The sequence below is a fragment of the Elgaria multicarinata genome, chromosome 7 (assembly GCF_023053635.1).
Source record: "Elgaria multicarinata webbii isolate HBS135686 ecotype San Diego chromosome 7, rElgMul1.1.pri, whole genome shotgun sequence".
NCBI classification, from domain to species: domain Eukaryota; kingdom Metazoa; phylum Chordata; class Lepidosauria; order Squamata; family Anguidae; genus Elgaria; species Elgaria multicarinata.
Window position 1 is genome coordinate 32,358,551 of NC_086177.1, and position 20,797 is coordinate 32,379,347.

Here is a 20,797-nt window from a genome sequence, read left to right on the forward strand (position 1 = left end):
TTGTGGTTAAGCAGCATGGTTTAGTGTGTTGCCTGAACAGGGGGCCATTGATAGCTTTATCCTCCTTATGCTTTAACAGCATTTAACAACGTTAAGTTTGTTTTTAATGGACCCCAGAATTGTTGTTTTTAAATGGATACTGTTTTTATACTGTTTTTATGTTGTTGCTTTTTTTAAAAAAATTGTATACTTTTAATGTTTACTATTTTTAATGTTGTAAACCGCCCAGAGAGCTTCGGCGGTGGGGCGGTATATAAATGTAATAAAATAAAATAAATAAATCCTCCACGAATTTGTCCAATTCCATGTTAAAGCCATCCAAGTTGGTGGCCGTGACTACATTTTGTGACGGTGAATTCTGCAGTTTAACTACGCTATGTGTAGAAGTAGTTCCTTGAATCTGCCACCACTCGGCATCATTGTGTGACTCCGGGGATTTTAGTATTATGGGAGAGAGAAAAAAATTCTCCACATCATGCATAGTCCTCTGTCTTAAGATTTCATTGGCTGGTACCTGATCATGTAACATACTGGACCTCCATTTCCCCATCAATAAAAACAAGAACAGTAATGACCTAAATTCATCATAGGATTGTAAAGATGAATGCGATAGGCAGTGGCTTTTAGGCTTCCTATGTGCGTGGAACACACTGACTTTCCCATCAATTTGTCTGCTGAAGAACCCCAGAATATTGCAGAGGATTCTGTGAGGCCTTTCAAGATGGGAATTCGGCACATATGGGGTGACACACACACACACACACACACACACACACAGAGTGAGGCCTTAGAATGGAACCAGCGCGGTCTGCAACTGTGTAGTGCAGGAGAAAGTCAGTCATATAAGGCAAGCTCTCCAAGAGAAGCTGTGCATCATTCCTAATCCTCCATTAATCTTCAGAAAAAAAACCCAACTGAAAAAGTACACAGAGAAAGGAAATACTGTACACCTTAAACATTAGGGACAGAGCAAGCTATAAAATAAGGGGGTAGGGGGGAAATTGCCAAAAGAAAAATATTACGATATAGTAGAAAGAAGAGAAGAATTCCCCAAGCTAGTTGAACAGCTGGCCACTTTGCAACATCCTCAATTGCAACTGGACCAAGATGTTTCTAAGTGTTGCAAGACTAACCTGCTTGGGTTGGTCCCTGGGTCATAGGATGTGCAGCCTGATCCTGCCCATATTTACTAAGAAACCTGTCCCAACGATTTCAACAGAATATAATCCCCAAAAGACTGCAGTCTGGTGCACATTTAAATCCGCAAAGGAAGGAGGTGAGGAAATTTCCATGAATTTTGACAAAATATTATTCTGTTTTGCTCAGAATTATCTCCACCCCCCTCACCAACCAACCCCAGCTTTTGTTATTCCAAGCCCACAGAATGGGACCATCGCTCCAAATGCATACTACTACGGAAATGACATACCCTTTCCACTCTGAAGATATGGAAATGAGGCAGAGGGAACATCACCCTCAGAGAAACCCTGGCTAAGAGCCACTTCATGCTTTATATAGCACCACAGGTATCCCACAGTTTTAAGTCAGCGAACACATGGAGCACAACATGCAGCCAACTGTGCTCCCTCTCACCCCGGCACATCCTCTGCTTGCCTCCAAATGCGTAAGAATGCATGTCTCTTTTAACAGTTCACATATTTCACAGCATCTCTGTGCTGCACAGAGTGGCTCTATTGTAGGAGTGCAGAACCCTCAGGCCCCAGGGCCAAATCCAGCCCTCCTGCAATCCCAACCCAGCCCCCCAGGGTTCCCCAGATGGCCAAACTCCCTTCCGCTGGCCCTTTCCCGTAACCACCCAAAAGCCAGGGGAATCCTGGTGGTTCCCCTGGCTTTTGTGCAGATTTCTCTCCATCCTAAAAGGTTGAAATAACTCTCTTAAGGCTTAGTTACTGGCAATAAGAGCTTCAAGCTACAATATGCTGCTTTCCCCCTGGCTCCACCCCTTTCGCCACACCCAGCCTTGCCATGTCCGTTCCCCCCACCCCCCACCCCGAGCTGCTCTGGAATGGAACTTGGGCCCTCAAGAGGTTCTGGACCCTTCCTCTATCAGGAAAGCTACTCAGGTTCTCTCCTCTATCTACTGGGCCTTGCTGCTTTTTGTTTCCTTCCTACGAGCCTCTAGAACAATTTACTATCCCCATTCGTGCAACTATGTCCTTTCCTGTTTTTTAGATCCTTTAAACCAGCTCCGTTTATATCTGAGAGGACTGACTATACCCAAAGACTTTGTCGTCTTTTAAGTACTTAGCTCTGTTTGAATTCCCTTTTCTGCACATTCATTTAAAACTTCTCACAATAAGGAATAAATAAACCCACTGAAAACTGTAAGAAAAAAGGGCAGGGCGACTCTCTAACACTTAAGTATTTCCCAGGGGTGGAAATAACTTCTTGTCCTCAGCAGCAGCAATAGGCTCAAACATATAAATATCAGGATGGCATACAACTATTTTGGCCCCTACTGACAGTATCTAGCAGATACCTCAGAAAGAGTCCAAGAAGGGTATGATTGGAATATCCAACCCCGTCAAGTAATCAGAGACATACTATCTCTGGGGAAAAAAGCGCTATTTGTGCTTTTGGCTACAATGACTAACAGATATCTGTAGCCTAGCTTTCTCACCTACTACAACTCCCATCAACCCCAGCCAGCATGCCCAATGACCTGTGGGTTAGGGATAATGGAAGTTATAGTCCAACACAGCTGGAGGGCGCTACGTTGGGAAAGGCTGCTGCAGACCTATGTATCTTGAGTATATTCCTTCAATCCATTTATACTGCCAGCATTTGCAACTTCCTGTAGCACTGAGTTCCACAAGTTAATGTCACATTGTGTGAAGTGTTTACTTTTGATTGGCCTTAAAAACTGCTGGCTGTGAAATGGCAGATAATCTCTTCCCAACACACAGAGACACAGTTTCCTATATTATGTATATTTTACATAACACACATCTGTGTGCACACATGGTATTCCCATCCAAATATCCTACATAGAATTCTTCCCAAGGACCTCTCATATCTAGCTCCTTTATAGAATAACCTTCAGATCCAATTTTACTGCTGTCCCTGTTAAATGTTGTCTCAGAGCCGAACAAACATATCAGGAGGAAAATCCTTGCAGCTGTGCTGACCATTTAGATATTTAATCCCTGGGGGCTTTTCCTGTGAAATCGGACTACGTTTCTGTTGCCGACGGAAGGCTATCTGTCACTCTGTGCAATGCCATTAATTGTTTGGGAGCCTTGCTTTCTAATGCTTGCCCCTTTGAAATCAGCAAATTAACAAAGGATAATTACTTGTCACCTTGAAAGCAAGGAGCAAAATGCAGACGGCAGCTCAGCCAGAGTTGATTAGTACAAGCTTTCAGGTTTAACATTAGCCCAACACAGCTCAATCCAACCTCTACACCAAAAAACACATCTCTTGCTAGCATTCACTCTGAGTCTGGGTTGCATACTGTAACAGCAGCGAACCAAAACCGAGGGAAGCCAAGAGGGAGAATTTGTTTGACCCAGTGTAAAATGCAAAAGGTTGAGTACAGTTTCTGAGAAAGCAACTCTTCAGCCATAGCAAGTCAAAGCAAAGCAGGCTGGGAGCTGTGCTGATGACGGACGGGGACTTCCCTGAGTTAAGAGACAAAATTAGCAGCTAATTTGATAACAACTCTGACTTTTACTAAAGTGTCCTGGCATTCCTTGAGTGATGGCAAAACCTGTTTGGGACTTCTGTGTCAGGTTGGACTTTTTCCACCGTACATTGGAGAGCAAAGTGACCCTCCCCCACTTTGTGGAAACAGATTAAGAGGAGGGAAGTAATTGTTCTGCAATTTTAACAGGGCATAATCTCTGGCAAGGATTAAAGTTTTCTGGCAACACACACAAACGACACACACACACACACACACACACACACACACACACACCCTCTTAATAAAGAAATGAGAAGTTACAATGGCCAGTGTCTTGAGAGCTTCTTTACAGGTAGATCAATGAGTCATGGTTTAAACATTTCACTGTCATACCGATTGTAAAACACCCTAAAAGGCGTCTGCCAGTTGGGTGGTATATAAAATTAATAAATAATTAAATATAATAAATGAAAACCATTAGAGGATAAAGCCACAGAAAGCCACCAAATAACCCAGAGACCTGTTGGTCTGGATAAAAGAAAATCCATCTGGTCCAACATTCTGTCTCCAAGAAACGCTTATACAAAGTTTACATGCAGACGATGAAGGCACATTGTCCATGCCCTGCATTTGGTATTCAAAGGTACACTGCCTTTGAACATGGAGGTTTCTTCCCCCCCCCCCCCATCATTGCTAATAATACTACACAATGACCATGTTCAGATGACATGCTAAGCCACGGTGGTTAAGCATTTTGAGCTAAACATTATGTCTTAGCATGCCGTGTGAATCATAACTTAGTGTGTTGTGTGAGCCATTCCTAACCATGGTGGCTACATAACCACAGTTTCAACACACTCACTCACCACTTGCTGCAAACACATTAGCAGCCTAACCATGGCTTAGTGTGTTGTCTGAACAGGTCCAGTTAGACCAACTGGTACAGATCTGTGCACAGAAATGAAATTCAACAAAACATTTCTCCCCTGGCTAGAAATTTGCTGTGCAATTTTAAAACCACAAATCCAATCTTGAAAATGCCACTCTCTTGATAGACAGGTGACTACTGTCTGGTAATAACACTGTGTCCACCTATAGCAGGTAATACTACCCGCCAAAAAAAGCTTACCTCTGGTTCACTTCCCTGCATCTACCTAGTTATCATGGGGCAGCTTGAACAGAAGACCCGGTTAGTAGCCAACTTCTGTGCTGCCCTATACAGGGAAAGCAATTCTTGGCCTGCCTCCCTCTTTTATTTATTTATTTTTATAGTGCAAGTATCTCCCTTAATCCTGTCACATTTACTCTCTTGATCCAGAGCCCAATGAAACGGCTGGTGGAATTAAAAGGTCAATGGCTCCCAGCAAAAGCTGCAACCAACCAACCCACTCATCCTGCTCAGGCTTTTCTGATAGAGAGCAGTGCAGGAAGGTTTCCCAGCCAGCTCTAAAGCTGAGCTCTGAAACTTGTCCTACTAAAGGCAAGCAAGCCAGGAAGCCACTGGGTAGTTTGCGTATCCTAACAAAGTGAGTGTACTGCAGAGTATACTATGATCTGATTCCCTTCGGGGCTTAGGCATGGCCAATGTTAGCCGAGCCCAGGCCTCATGGGAAATACATGCCTTGCCAAGTCACACTCAGTTCCCAAAGAACTTTGGTCCTGTGGCAGAAAAAAAAATTCAACCACCAACTAGCAAGTCGTTGTTTCTAATTCTCGTGGAAGAGAGAAGCTTTAGAGAGAAGCACAGTGACAGATGTGAAAGCCTTGCAATGGTAGGAGGCAAAGAACAACGGCTGGACAGTTGTACTGGAACAGCTTGTCTGTTCTTCATTTGTTCTCTTGATTTTGAGAAGCCATCGGGGCTTCTAAATAGCTACATTTAGCAATAGCAGGGCTGTCGGGTCGTCTCCAGCACTCTCTGCTAGGGAGAAGGGATTCTTCCACATGGCATGTTTGCCAATGAATTGGCTGGCAGTGTTTTTTGATAGCAGTGCCTCTGAAAAAGCATGATGGGTAAGAAGGGTGCCAAGGGGGGTAGTCACTTGCCTGTTCACAGGCTCCCCTTCCCTGTAGGGGAGGAATGAACACTTGCAGGCCACAAGGCAGGAAGATCAGAAGCTTCCCCTTCCTGCCCTGGAAAGCCCACAGAAGAGGGAGCAATAGGGAAATGGAGGGCAGCAGCATAGGGAGAGTGTGTGTAAAAAACGTGAGTCCCAAGCAGATGCACTGACACAGCTTGTACCAACTTTTGCAAAGTAGGCCACAGTTTTTCCAGCCACCATATGATTTAACAAACAAAATGTTTTTGTATTCATTATGATGTGTTTTATTTTTTTAATTGCAAACACCTTATCACATATTTTTAATATATGGTAAGTCCTAATAGATCTATTAAAATTATTATTATTATTTATTACATTTGTATGCCGCCCCATAGCCGAAGTTCTCTGGGCGGTTTACATAAGGTTAAATAATGGTTCTACGCATCTACTTTCCGTTTGCACAATATCATGCATAATACCTTGGGTGTTGCCCAAGGGCAGTCAGGGCTTCTCCAGGGTAAATGACAGGGCCTGCATGAGCTGGCCCTTCATAAAATTAAAACATTCATTTTACCGGTGATGTACCAATTCATGACATAATTTATTTGGTGCTGGGGTGTGTGTGGTGCCCTCAAAATGCTTACTGTGAAAAAGGTACTCCTCTAAAAAGCATTTAGTCCTTTACCTGGTTTCTCCTGCCAATCCGATTGGGAGGAAGAGGTTTTGATGGGGTTTTGACGCTTTGTGATGCTGCAGTGCCATTTTCAGCAATCTTCCCCAAGTTCATGACGGTGGCCATCATTCTGTCAACAAGAGGGCAAATCTACGCTTTCAGAACAGTTCAGGAAGCCTGGTGCTGCTGCCGTATGATTGCTTTAAGCTTCCAAGTTTATCCTCTGGAAATGCAAGCAGAAACAAACAAACAGAAACTGTGATGAATTACTGGAGATGGATAGCCAGATGTGTCCAATAATGGCTATGGAAGCAATAACCCTGCGTAACTCATCACACATCCATTAAGAACCAGAAGATGTAGCCAATGAGGTGCCAAGGGAGATACATACAGGGCCTATGCATGCACTGTTGCAGCCTTCCCAAACTTGGTGCCAAAGGTGTTGGACTACAACCCCTATCATCTCCAACCAGCAGGACCAATGGAGACAATGGGAGTTGAAATACAAACCTCTAGAGGATGCCAGGTTGGGAAAGGCTGTGCTATTTACATTCCATACTTGCATCGGATTCAAAATCAAACATTACACGGTGGTGCAATTGCCACTGAAAACCGTTTCTACCATGCATAATCAGCCAGATCCACCTGGATCAGTCCACACCATTGTCAGTCACACTGCCCTGGAGGCCAGTGGTATGAGGCTCAAAATCTGGCCAATCTCCACGAAAACCCACTTACACACACAATTCGACAACTGCAGCCACACAGGACCTACCCTGACTAGCAAACACTTAAACTAACATCTGAATTGGAAAACAGTAATCCCAGTTTAGAACATCTGGGGGTTATCTGCTTTTTAAAGAACTGGAGTTGCAAAAGACATATTAGCTTGAAAACACACTTCCGATCTAATCCCATGAATGTTTCTACTCTGAAGTGCAGTCCCAGTAACTGTGTTTAGAAGTGCAGCCTTAATGTATGAAGAAAAAAGGACCATCATGTGTAAAAGAGTTCTCATTTTTTGCCAGTAGCTTACATGACCACAATTGCGTACAAGGTAAGCAACATGTAAGTATTTACAGGATAGCTTATTCTAGCTGAGCCAATTACCTTCATTTTCCTTCCTTGACACTGTTGAGCAAGGTTTCCCCTTCTTTGCTTGCTTGTATTAGTATGATAAGCCTAGCACCATCTAGATCCAAAGCCTTTTCCTCAGCAGCAGCACCTGTTAACACTGGATGAAGAGGAAAATGGGGTGAGGTTAAAAGTTTAGGAGATTTCAGGATGGCAGTAGTACTAAAAGGGACGATTGTGTTCTTATTAAGTTACCAAAAATGAAAAGCAGCACAAAGGCTAGGCACAATTTCTTCCCCAAAGGGTCTCCTCTTAAATAAAACATGGCAGTTAGATCATTTTAAAATAATGGAAGGCTTCATACACCTTACATGCACACACTCTTCTCAGAGGGAACCTAAGAGGTAGAAATCATCAAGCAGAAAACATTTAACAATTTAGGAATTATAATCATTACTCCATGTGATTAGACCACTAACTCAATATGTAAATGTCTCCATCGGTATATGGGAACTTCCCCCGTCCTCTCCACAGTCCAGCCCCCAGTGCACAGCCTGCACTGAGCAGGGGGTTGGACTAGATCAAAGATGGCGAACATCAGGGCCAAGGGCCATATCCGGCCCTCCCAGGTTCCCCAGATGGCCACGCCCCCTTCCCTGCCTCCACCCCTTTTCCCACTATCACTGATCCTTCAGTGGTTTCCTGGCTTTTCTTCAGCTTTCTCCCCCTTTTAAAAGGTTGAAATGCCTCTCTTTAAGCTAAAAAGTGGTGGCATTTTTTGTCTGTTGGCCCTGACTTCTTTGGCTCTAGTTCCACCCAGTGGAATGTTGCCCCCCCCCCCCGAGCTTTTCTGAATTTGAATTTGGCCCTTGGGCTAAAAGAGGTTCCCCACCCCAATTCTAGGATTGTTTCATTGCTTCACTGTTCAGACACACACATACACACAAACAGACACTTGTCCTGATCTAAAAAATGGCAATCCTGAGGACGGAGGGAAAGAAGAAGAAGAATCAGAGAAAAAGAGTGTCTTGGTGACATTTGTTTAAGGAAAGGATATTGTCATAGCAATTATTCTTAAATAGTGAGGGCTGGCCCTCCCAACAGGCAGAGTGAGGCAATTGCCTAAGGAAGCAGATGCTGGGGGCACCGGGGTGGGGTGGGGTGGATAACAGTACCACTTTCCTGGCTGTTACTTCTGACTCCTCTCCCTCCCACCCCGCCCAGCTGTTCTTCTCTGTTTGCAGATAAGAGCTGCGTATACCACATAACCTCTCCTGGGCCCTCTAAAATAGCCTTCTTCCCCAAGTGTGGTGGAGGACATTACCCCATCACCAGTGTTGAAGTAAGATTTAATCGCCAATCCAACTGGCTTTTGTCCATGATATAGGGAGGGTGCACCATCTTGTTGTTTGCCCCAAGCAAGAACATGTCATGGGATGAAGTAGAGCATTGCTGTCTGCTGCTCTAGTTGTTTTAAAAAAAACACACAAAGCTTTAAAAGGGAAGAAGAAAGAATGGCTGCCATAGCTTGGTAGACTTATAAAGGGGGCCTACTTGAGTAGGATGGAGAGGCCCAGAGGGCACCTGGCCGGGCGGTGGGTGGGGGAGGCTCAAACCTGGTACAAATAGGTTTGCAGAAGCTGCCTACCTATTTTCATAAGCACATTTTTTTTATATAAAAGGCCATTTTAGGAAGAGTACAAAGCAAGAGCCTCATCTGGAAGGATGGCAAATAAGGGTAGGGTTTAGTCTCTTTTGGAGACTGCCAGCCATCTGCATGGAGCTTTTTGGTTCAGCTCCTTGTAAGGGCCCTGCCTTCCCACCTTCAGTGACATCTTCTGCCACTGAAAATGTCAACAGACGGTTAACAATTCAGTAGAAACGGAGAGATTTTTTACAGCCATGTTCTCATGAAATGCTTCCCTCAGGAAATTGACCTTTGCCCTCAAGGAGTGAGTTCCCAGGACATTCGTGTAGTTCCGATGAAAGCTACACAGAGAACAGCCAGTTGCCCTGTCGAAAAATGGACCCGTTTAGATGAAGGGTAAAAAAGAAGGATTGCCACAGGTTAAAGTTCACAGGAATCCTTCAGTCCTTCCATTTTGATCCTGGCCCTCTGAGACAGCCTTCTCAATCCTGGGTGATCAGCAGATGTTCTAGACTACAACTCCCATCCAGCTCACCCAATGATCACAGAGGGTGGGAGCTGTAGTCCAAAACATCCAGAGGGCACCAGGTTGGGGAAGGCTGCTAGAAGAGAAAGGCAGACAAGAGCTGTAGAATTTGAGATCGGCTGCAGACGTAAACAGGCTATCAGAAGCTACAGGCAGCAAAAGGCACGGCTTGCTTTTGACAAAGGCCAGCCCTACAGCAATACCACAGTAGTCAGCCAAAAGCCAAAAAACACCCAAAGATGAGACAGAGGAGGTTAAACAGAAACAATACAAAAAAAGAAATGAAGCAAAGTCTTGTTGCTTCCCATTCAGTCTCAACAGGAAGACATTTGCTAAATCTATTTCCTCGTGTGGGATCTTTAAAAGCAGTACAATTACACTGCACGGTGAAAACCAGACGGTCCACAAGCCGTGCAATCCTGTATGTGTCTACTGAGAAGTAAGCCACACTGAGTTCAACAAGATTTACTCTCAGGTAAATGCACATAGGATTGCAGCCTCAAGCTTTGCTTTTAATGACATTGTAAACTGATATTTGCCTTCTTAAATGATGAAAGGAAAACGTCATGTCCCGTTTCCCTGCTGCTGCCTTTAAGGAGCTCTTGGAGAAAAAGCCCCACCCGCCAGAGTTTCTCTAACAGAAGTTTACACTGTGCACAGACATTTGTTCAGCCACCATATGCATAAGCTTTCCCTTTGGAACAGGTAGGAAGAAAAACACCACAGACTGCACAGGGCCAGAGCCAAGAACCACCTGAGGGTTACAGAACAAAGCAACCCATTGTTCTTCTTTTAGCTCTCCTCCACCCCCTTGGTGTTAAAAGCCCCGTGCTAATTAGGCCAGGGAAAAAGAGATTTAACACTTTCAGCCAGTTTGTTGTTGGGGCAACAACAGAAGCAGTAGCATCTCATTCTGAAGAAGCAATTACTCAGAGGAAGGTACATAAAAAAAACAAAGGGAGTCACACTGGTTCATGACAGAGAGAGAGAAATCCACAGTTGGGCAATACCTTTATTAGGACCAACCAAAAGGCCACAAAAGACTGTGCAAGCTTTTGAGTTCTGCAGAACTGTTCATCAGGCTAGGTGGAAAAAACCTTGTGGCGGATCTCATGGCCACAGCACCTGGCTTAATGTTCGGACTATTCTGTTCTTCCCCATCCTGTCTTTTTCCTGCACACATACACACCAAATTCAAGAGAATTTGTTTCAAGAAAAAGTCAATTTCCTTTCTCGTGTCCTTCAAGGGCACCTGTGCCACTTCTTTCATTTTGTTATGCAAATTCATGTTGCGACCACACTTGGAATACTGTAGTTCTGGTCACCATGCTTAAAAAAATATATTGTAGAGCTGAAAATAGTGCAAAAAGGGTCAACTAAAATAATCAAGAGGCTGGAGCATCTCCCTTATGAGGGAAGGTTCCAACAGCTGGGATTGTTTAGCTTGGAAAAAAGGAGGGTAAGGGGAGACACGATAGAGGTGTACAAAATGATGCATGGTGTGGAGAAGGTGGATAGGGAGACATTTTTCTCCCTCTCTCAAAATACTAGAATGAAGTATTCATAGAATGAAGTCATCGCATGAAGCTGATTGGCGGGAGATTCAGGACAGATAAAAGGAAGTCCTTCTTCACACAGCATAATTAAACTATAGAATTTGCTGCCCCAAGATGTGTTGATGGCTACCAATTTGGATGGTTTTAAAGTGGGTTGGATCAATTCCTGGAGGAGAAGGCTACCAATGGCTACTAGTCCTGACAGCTATGTGCTATCTCCAGCAGCTGAGACAGTATGACTACGTTCACCAATTGCTGGAGAACTTGGGTGGGAGGATACTGTTGCACCCACGTCCTGCTTGTGGGTTCCTGGTCTACAGCTGGTTGGCCACAGAATGCTGGACTAGATGGACCCTTGGTCGAATCGAGCATGACTCTTCTTAAGTTCTTATCCATTCCTGCATTCGATGAAGTGGGTATACCCCACAAAAGCTCATGCCTTAATAATAAAACACTGTTTGTCTTTAAGGTGCTACAGACTCTTTTTGTTTTCTTCACACGTTTCTTAAAGATTAACATCATGGGAAAAAGCCAACCATTGAATGAGGTTAGCAGCCAACAAAAGACTTGTGGAACATTTAATGCCATTCAGGTGAAAAATGATGCTCTTTTGTAGGAGAAGGCATTTCACAACCAAGCCTCATACACGTCACTGTCAAGAGTTCACTCCTCCATTACGCTAGTAGTTCAGAACCTCAGGCCTGGGGCCACATGTTGCCTCCTGCCATCCCAATCCAGCCCTCCAAGGTCTCCAGACGACCACACCCTTTTCCATTGGCCCTTCCCTCCAACTACCGATCATTTGGTGGTTTCCTGAAGGTCTGGGAGGAACTCTATCCTAAGAGAATTGATATAGCCAACAAGAATAAATATTGCTAGTTCATTCCCTTTCCTTTGCTGGGGCTATGCACTGGACCCACAGCGTATAAGGGAAAAACCAAGTCCTGCTTGCTCATCCTATTGGAAGTTACAAGCCCACAAAGGCCTTGCTAGTCCACTCACCTCTGTTTGTCATTTGTGGCACATTTGGCAGCCCAAGAGAAAAAGAAAACGCTCTGTACAGAAAGGGCCCTTGCCCGCTCAGTTGAAGCAAAGCCTTACCACAGGTGAATACCCACCAGCCCAGTCAGCAGCCTATACACACTTCGCAGGCTGTTGATCACAAAGGAAAGATGATAGCAGTAAGAAAATCAGACACAGATGCTTCTGAAAGGAAAGAGGGTTGAATGAGAAACTCCACTGATCCAAACTGACCTTTAAAATTCTGAATTTCCTCTTGCTTCTGAGATGCTGGTGCAAATGCGGCCCTGATAGTGGATGGTGGCCAGAGGACTCCTGTGTCAGCACAGATGGAGGACCAGTACAAAATCACCTAGAAGGGGAGAGGGTGGAAAGCAAGAACATGTTAAAGCTGATCACTAGCTAAAGATATATATTTTTAGTGTGTTAAACATGTTGTACCTTTTATCACTGGGTGAGTTTGGGCCTGTGACCTCTCAAGACTGACCTACCTCAAAGGGTTATTGTGGAAATTAGAGGGAAAGCACACATGAACTTTTTTTGAGAACCAGCAGAATACAAATATGCAAAAGGAAATATTGAAAAAGGGGACAGGCAAGTAAATTTGGCATGGATCCGGGCAAAAAGACGACTCATTCTTGTTCAGCCCCAACAGTCACTTAATAAATATACCATAAGCTGGATACCGAAGAACTAATTTACATGCAATTATCAAAATTTGCATTGTATTTTCATAAACAAAGTAAATACTAAGTTAGTTAGCGGACATGTACTTAATTTACAATCATTCATCTCAAATGTGAAAAACCCAGACCTAGAAATCATGTTAACAATTTAAGTTTGGGTCTCTCTTTCTATCTGCTTTAGCACAGGGGTGCACAACCCACAAACTGCAGTCGACGGGCTGCAGGCACCCCACTGTCAAGGCCTAAGATGCAGCTCCTCCCAGATGTTCTCTGGTGCCCTCACATCCCATCCATTGGGAAATGCCTTTCCCAACCTCCAGCAACCCCTCTTTCAAGATCCTGTTTTCCTGCCACTAGTAGTAGGGAATGGGAAAGGAAGTGTGTGTGTATGTATATGCATGTGTGCATATCTGCACATGCACACTTTGGGCCCCAACAGAGGGGCCAAAAAAAGATGTACATCCCTGTTTTAGCATGGCAGTCATTTTTCTTCCACACACCTAACTATGAAGGCAGGAAAGCCTTTTTCTTTTGAATGAAAGAGGGGAAAGTTCTTCCAATATGGCCCTGTAGGATGTACAAAGTTAGTGGCTGCCTGAGATCCATTCTAGTTCAATGGGCTCTATATTAATTTAAAAGTTTCAGCTGTAAAGGTTCATACTGTGGAAATGAGGGCTGCAATCCTATATGCACTTACGTGGAAGAAACTACCACTGAGCTGAACGGAGCTTGCTTCTGAATATGCATGGATTGTATTGCACTGCAAATATCTAGTAGCAACAGAAGAGCCCTCAGCTTCTTGAACAGTATGATGGAAACAAACACCAAAAAAAAAAAATCATTTACGACCTAAGCCAAGGGATTGAGAAATGTCAGTGCCTGGTACTTGGTATATCCATTTTGCATCAGCAGAGTGCAAGCCCCTAATTCGCAAAATATTTTTCACTGACTTTATAACTTCACAACTGACTCGATTCATGAGAGGCTAAAGAAATCAGCCACTGCACTGCACCTCTGGAATTCAGAGGTCACAGAAGTTCTGGAAGCCTCAGAGCTGGAGACAAAACTTTCCAGAAATTTCAACGCATGGGGAAGAAAAGACAGGCAAAAAGTCAGTTAGCTACCTTCCGAAAACCCTTACAGAGCATCATATTCTCTGCTGACACTAATTGATCTAGTCATTTTTACCAGTTCTATCCTACCTTGATCCCAAAAGGCCTCTCATGGCAGCTTAGAGATCATTTCAAGCCAAACAGCTGAATTACAATAAATATACAATACAAAGGCAGTTATCAAACCCAACTACACTAAAGCTTTACTATAAGCAAGCCAAGCAGCATCAGCGGTGCATGTTGGATTTTTGCAAATACCCATCTGAACAAACCTTAATAATTACAATTATATTTCCTTGCACTAGTCCACTTACAGAAGTACAGCAGTCTGCTACATTCCCCTTACAAAGGTTTGTTAGCAAACGTTAGCGTATGGGGTTGTGACAACACAGTTCCATGGTGGCCCAACACACCTGCCCATGTCGGAGAGAGAAAGTCAGCTCCATTCCCCTGCATCTGCCCAGATTTGACTGTAAATCAGCTTCCTACTACACTGTTTTGGTGGCCAAACAAGGCAACAGCAACACACACTAGTGAACCACCATATTGTAGATGCTGGTACCATCATCATGGCACACTTTCCTAACCACTTACTTGCCAGTGCCGTGGCTTGGCCTGTTAGGACATAAAGACAGCTGTCAGGGTATGCTAGCAAAATGCTACCCATTGTGGCTAGACACCCGTAGCAGAAAGCCACAGAGACATACTGTGCATGCATATCCCCATGGGATCCCTGTTAAGAGTGTTGACTTGCCTCCACCACAAAACTGTCCCAAATAAGAATGAGATCACACACTCTTACTGGAGTAACAGAAGTAGTGAAGTTGTTGACCCAGCACACCATGGGTCTAAGTGGGTGGGGGCTAACCCTGACTCAGATGGGCACTAATGTACACCTGTTGCAGGAGAGCATGGGTGGGAAGGTGTCGTTGCACTCATGTCCTGCTTGTGGGTTTCCCATGGGCAGCTGGTTGGCCCCTGTGTGAACAGAATGCTGGATGAGATGGGCCCTTTGTCTGATCCAGCAGGGCGTACACATGCCCCTTGGTCCCAAAACCTGACACCTTCACATGCCCCTTGGTCCCAAATTACAGACCATTCATTTTGGTGGCCATTGAGTAAGCCCATATCAGAGGCATCGTTTCACTCTGACTTCCATGACTCATCATGTGGGCCGTTCACATGATGGAACCCTGGGAAGTGGCTTTTTAAAATAAAAACATATCTGAGTAAAATGAACAAAAACAAAGAAGAAAAACTGGTGTGTCTCCCCCTCCCTCCCCCAGAGGTATCTTGAAAAGTGCTTCTTTTATTCAGGTTCAGGAATATGCCCATCTAACCAAGTACCCTGTAATCCAAATGCATTGGGAGGGAACCCGGTTGGGGAAGGCTGCATTTACCCAAGACCACAACGGCAGAGGTCTATTCAAGCCCTAAAACCCAAGACCTTATCGATGCAAAGCCTGTCCCAGCTACGGAATAATAGCCACCCCCACCCCACTGCTTCCATGCACATGATCTGAGGAAGGCTGCTTTCACTCAACATGTTGCCTCACAGCCCCTTATTGTTCACTCAGCTGTCGGGCTTATCTTGTCTGCTAAGAGAATGCCAGAAAAGAAGGGTTTGGCTTGCTTCAGTAGGCTTTAAAGAACATGTCCAGGCAAACTGAAAAATCAAGATTTTTGTTCCAAAAGAAGTACAGTTCTGATTGCTGCTAGCAGCATCTTTGGCTACACAAGTCAGAACAGCATTACAATGTCAAATGCACACACCACCACTTCAGGCAACAACATGTGAAAGCCAACATTTCCCATTCAGTCTCTCACACTCAAGTCTACGGCAGCCGATGGAGGCAAGTAAGGAGACTAGGGGGCTGTCTATACGTGGGGAAAGCCCCGGAGTGGCTCTGCGGTGGTTCTGGGTCACTCATACGATGCAGTAACCACTGTGGAGCCATATTGGGTCTTTCCCTGAAGCTCCAAAGTAAAAGTCAGGGACTTAGCCTGACTTTTTTCTCCTGAGCGAGGCGAGGGCAGTGCACCTGTTTATCGCATGTCCAGGGTCGGGGCGGAAGCATAGTCACATGGATGAAGACCCCTGATTGGTCGCTGTCCGCCCGGGCAGGTGGGAGGTGACAGGCCAGTGAGCTGAAGGACCTCGGGAATGCCCCTGCACTGCCTCCGGTGTGGGGAGAAGAATTTACAGGGATCATAGTCACATCTCTCTGCCTCCACCCCCTTCCCTCAAGTACACCCAGCAAGTCACATGGGGTCAGGATCACTGAGGTGGGGAGGGATCCCCAGCTGCCATAGCTTTGGAGGTGGAATGTGGTGGGCAGCCGGGGTAGAAAGGGATGATAACAGCAAAAAGGTCCAAATCCTGAGCAGCAAGGAAAGGGGGAAAGCCAGGGACGGATGGGCAGCTGTGGCAGCAGCTCCAATGATCAATGTAAACCCTGTGCTCGCTCCTCAGCATAGGGATTATCTGGAGCAACAGGAGTGAAACCGCGGGGTTTGGGGGTTCACAGCGCCAATGCGTCATCCCCTTGCTCTCTTCGCAGTCACTGGACATTACATATCCGATGCTCCTTTTGTGAACCCAATACACCTATTCCCAGCGTTAACAGAGGGACAAATCTCTGCTGCCATCTCTTTGAAAGTAAGCATTCCCTAGATCAAACTTTCCAGCTATTGCTCTGCATGTGCTCCAAAAGCCTTCGAGAGCAAACTTACAGGCTTCAACTTTGGTTTTCTAAAGTGGCAATTCATACACATTCCTGCTTCTTAGTGCAAAATTGGTGCAGGCGGCAATATTCCTTAGCTGGGAAATAGGGTAATGCCAGCAGCAATGGGGTGATACTGTGAAACCTGAGACCATTTGCACAAGGTAGTACCCCCTTCATTAGTCTTGTAAAGGAGCCTTCAGTAACATGGCCAGTTTCAAACACTTTTTTGTGTGCATTAATTAATCAAAAGATTGTACAACACCTGCCACTGTCTCTTAATAACTTCTAGCTAGTCACTTTTGGGCACAGATGCTACTGTTTAAGGAACACTATTTCCCCCATTAAGCAGGCCTAGAGTTTAAAGAGGAACAAATGTTGACAAGCATTTCTTGTTATGAAGGGCATCCAGAATGGTGGCTAAGTCAGAATGTTTACATCTGCCGTTCTAATCCTCAATACCATTACTGAGTCCCTCGTTCTCAATACAACGTTCCCATCCATCTGGAGTCATCTGAGTTGTGAGTAGCGCCTTCTTGGGATCTTTGGTGCTAAAAAAACCTAGCAGCACGCAAAGGTTTGCAGCTGTTTCCGCCACTCAGCTCCAATGACTTGAGTGGTGAATGCAGAGGAGAGAGAGGGTTTGAAGCCAAAACCAGGGTTAAAGGAAAGTGGAGGGAAGATGCAAAGCAAAGGGTGCAATGGGTGAAAGCTGTTTTGCTGGGGTGCAAAAGTCTACTGTATTTTAACAAATTATTTTCCACTCTGAGCTCATGGGATATTTGTGGGTATGGGCATATTTGCGTGTGAGGATGCGTGCACACACGTGTGCATGTTTTAAAGTAAAGACTAAGCATGTTCTGCACATGTGTAATTATACTGCACAGAACCTGGTGAATAATCTGGTTTCCAAGAAACTCAATTGTGTGTTGTTGGTTTTTTTAAAAACCCACCAAACTGCAGTTTCTAATTATCAGGGAACTTTTTGAGTGTGCATACAGTTGATTTCTTTGTCCTCTTACCAAAATAATTCATTTTAATAAAATATAAGCCAAGTTTACCATCCAGATGTTCTTATTATTATTTTTGCATAAGTTAGCCCAATTTCAGAAACTAGGGAAGAAAATAAAGAAGTGGAAGATTTTGAAACCCACAAAAGGTCAGTGTCTGTTTAACCGAGATAGCTAGACAATATAGAAGACAAACAATTCTGTATCCTGGATTGACGTGAGATAGAAGCTTTCGAGTCTCTAAAATCTTCCTTTAGCAGATGTTAAGAAAGTCTCTTATCTTGAATGTCTCCATCTTGTATACGTACCCTTAAAATGCAGGGTGTAAGCTTTCAATGCTAGTTTATGCAATTAAAGAAGTATTAATTCCCGAGGGAAAGTGGCCAATGTACATGACAAGAGAATAAAGCAGCAGTAGGAAGCATAACCGAATGAACAGTATCGCAATGCTAGCTGCTGCAGCAGCTGGCTCTTTAAAAACAAACCAAACCAAACCCAGCAATATGTTGAATGAAACGTGTGGACAGACAATCTGGGACTGCAGCAGGCAATCTAATTACGAGGCCTGCTGCAATTATTTGTTTTCAGATACCAGTTTGCACACTAGAGACTTTTGCGCCCCGTCAATTGGTCATGCAGATGCTTAGACATGCAACATGATGAACAGGCAAGGGACAATCAACCTGACTGTTCTTATTAAGGCACAGTGGAAACCAGAGAAGCCGTAATGCCGCGATGAAGGAAAAGCTACAATCCAATGATGTCAGAACTCTCTGTGGGCATTTGCTCCTTGCACCTGTTAGTTGGGAGGGAAGGCAGGGAATCTCCCTTCACAGCCCAGGCTTATGGGCCTGGCAAGCAGGGGTGGAAAAGCACATCAGCTCTTAAAAGTTGTGAAGAACAAATTTACTCTGTTCCTCTTCAGGGCTAGATGTGCTTCCCTCCCCACTTTGAAAAGGAAATGGCTCAAAGCTAATCTGGAAGGTGTAGATTTATGAAGCCGTTTCTCTTCTAACTTTGGGATGTTGTTATTTTTTCACTAACTGGCCATGTTCAGTTTGTTTGTTCAGGCAGCAGAAAGAGAGAAACAGGTTGGGGATAGGAGAGGATTTAATCATTATGGTTCAAGCACAGGAAGCAGTGGAATGATGCTCCCTCTGCAAGGTTGCACTGGTCATGACCTACCTCAGGGATTTTTCTGTCTTTTTAGCAACAAATCCTTCCATCATTTCCCCAATGGAAATAATTCCAAGGCACTTATGCATAAATGCAAACTATCACAAAGCAGCAGTTTCCCCAAACCTTGACAAGTTTATTCACAATATAAGCCTCCAAAAAATCTTCTCTCCTGCCTAATAGCTACACATAGCCTAGAAGTGACCCATGGCTAACCACAAACTACTCATATGGCAGTAGTCACTGATCCAATATTTGACTCAGTCGAGAGACAAAAACATTGGGCTAATTGGAATGAAGGAAAAGTTCACCCTTTCCTACAGGAACTCCTCACAGCTCCTTGGAGCGTCTAACTTCATGCTTTGACAACTGTGGACTTTTAGTTATGGAATTCTAGCATGCCTCACGAATTTTTCATTCACTATTTGTTGATTTTGAAGTCAAGAGCTTCTTTGCGTCTTATTTTACATTTGAAATTCCCGCTTTGCTTCTACTGTGCCCCGCTTCCCACCAGCCCTGCCCAATCTACAAATCACTGCAAGAAACAATACTGGTGCATCATGAAAACAACATCCCACAATGCACTTCTTCTGTTGGGCCATGGCTAAGAGGCTGCTAAGTAAGAGGCAAATGGAACTTTGGGGAAAGGAAAAATAGCATGCAAGGAACCAACCAATACCAGTTTACACTTAGCTGGTTCTTAGGTGTCACATATGTCCTAAAAGGAAAGGGGGGTATTACTGGTTCAATCTTTTATGAATAAAGGCTGCTCAGCACTTTATTCTTTTTAGGATCAAACATGAAATCCAATTAATATTGGTTTTAAGAAAAAAGACACAATACAGACTTATTCAACAACACCAAACACCAACCCACAAAAATGCTTTGCCACCGACTCCAAAACCACGTGGATTAGGCCCTCAGGTGGTGATGATTTGTTCACTTTTTAGCAGAGGCAAGCAAAAAAAGAAGAAGATTTTATTCCCCTAACTTCTAAAACACGCACTCACAGACACACATGCGCCCACAGCAAGCCTGATTCCACAATCAGAATATTGTTGATTGTAAGCAAGGCATTATTTTACAGACCCAATAAATTTTGCTTTAAAGCAGCGTTTGCAGCCCTGGCTGCTTCTGCTGACAGGATCAAGTCCTGCCAGACTCTCGAAGCTGGGAGACAGCTGCCACATAGTCATTTATTACAGAGTGCCACTCCTCCCAAGTCAAGACAGAAACAGACCCTCTTATTTTCAGCTGTGTTATCAGCAGGGGTTTCTTTGCTCTGAGGCCTTTAGCGACTAGGCCTCTCCTAAACAAATACCTTCTCCTCTACCCCTCCCACTTCTCCACCCTCTTATCGCTCTCATCATCTTGTCTTCTGCTTCCAGTCAAAGGCAGGAACTCTTCCCTTCTCCCTGACATCAAGTATTCAACATTCACAGTGATCCAGGACTGGCGTTTCTGTATTACGGAAGTCTCCATCTTAAAAGAGGTGCTTCGGTAGGAAACTATACTAAAAACATAATGTTAAGGTGTCCACATGTTTTGTTTATTTTTGACTGCACTCAAATGCTTGCCAAATTGCCTTTCATTTCTAGAAGCAGTTCAGTGCTCACAGCTCCGTATCCCTGAACGAACAAGGATGGAAACTACATCTTGTTGGGTAAATACCACCGGCCTTATCTCCCTTGCCATCTGTGACACAAAGAGACGAGACGAGAAAGCCGCCCCACACTATTACCACACCACCCCTATTAACAGCCATGGTGCTTGGCACAGTCATTTCAGCTGTCGCCAGCCTGGCTACAAAAGGCACTAGCCTGCAGCAGAATGAAGTCTCCCTGTGTTCAATGGGGCTCACTCCCTGGATTGCAGCCTCATTGCATCCTTGTCACGTAAACGGGG

At 44.4% G+C, this 20,797-nt stretch overlaps 1 protein-coding gene across 5 annotated transcripts in view; it reads right to left on the reverse strand.

The window, feature by feature from the left end:
* RREB1 (ras responsive element binding protein 1) overlaps nt 1-20,797 on the reverse strand; it is a 150,501-nt gene that overhangs the window by 60,827 nt on the left and 68,877 nt on the right. For all 5 annotated transcript variants that reach the window (XM_063130344.1, XM_063130340.1, XM_063130345.1 and 2 more), the window contains 3 exons: nt 12,420-12,537; nt 7,472-7,595; nt 6,374-6,584 (listed from right to left, as the gene is read on the reverse strand). In XM_063130344.1, the coding sequence (XP_062986414.1) occupies nt 6,374-6,490 (117 nt within the window). In that variant the 5' untranslated portion in view covers nt 6,491-6,584; nt 7,472-7,595; nt 12,420-12,537. The remainder of the gene's footprint in view (nt 1-6,373; nt 6,585-7,471; nt 7,596-12,419; nt 12,538-20,797) is intronic.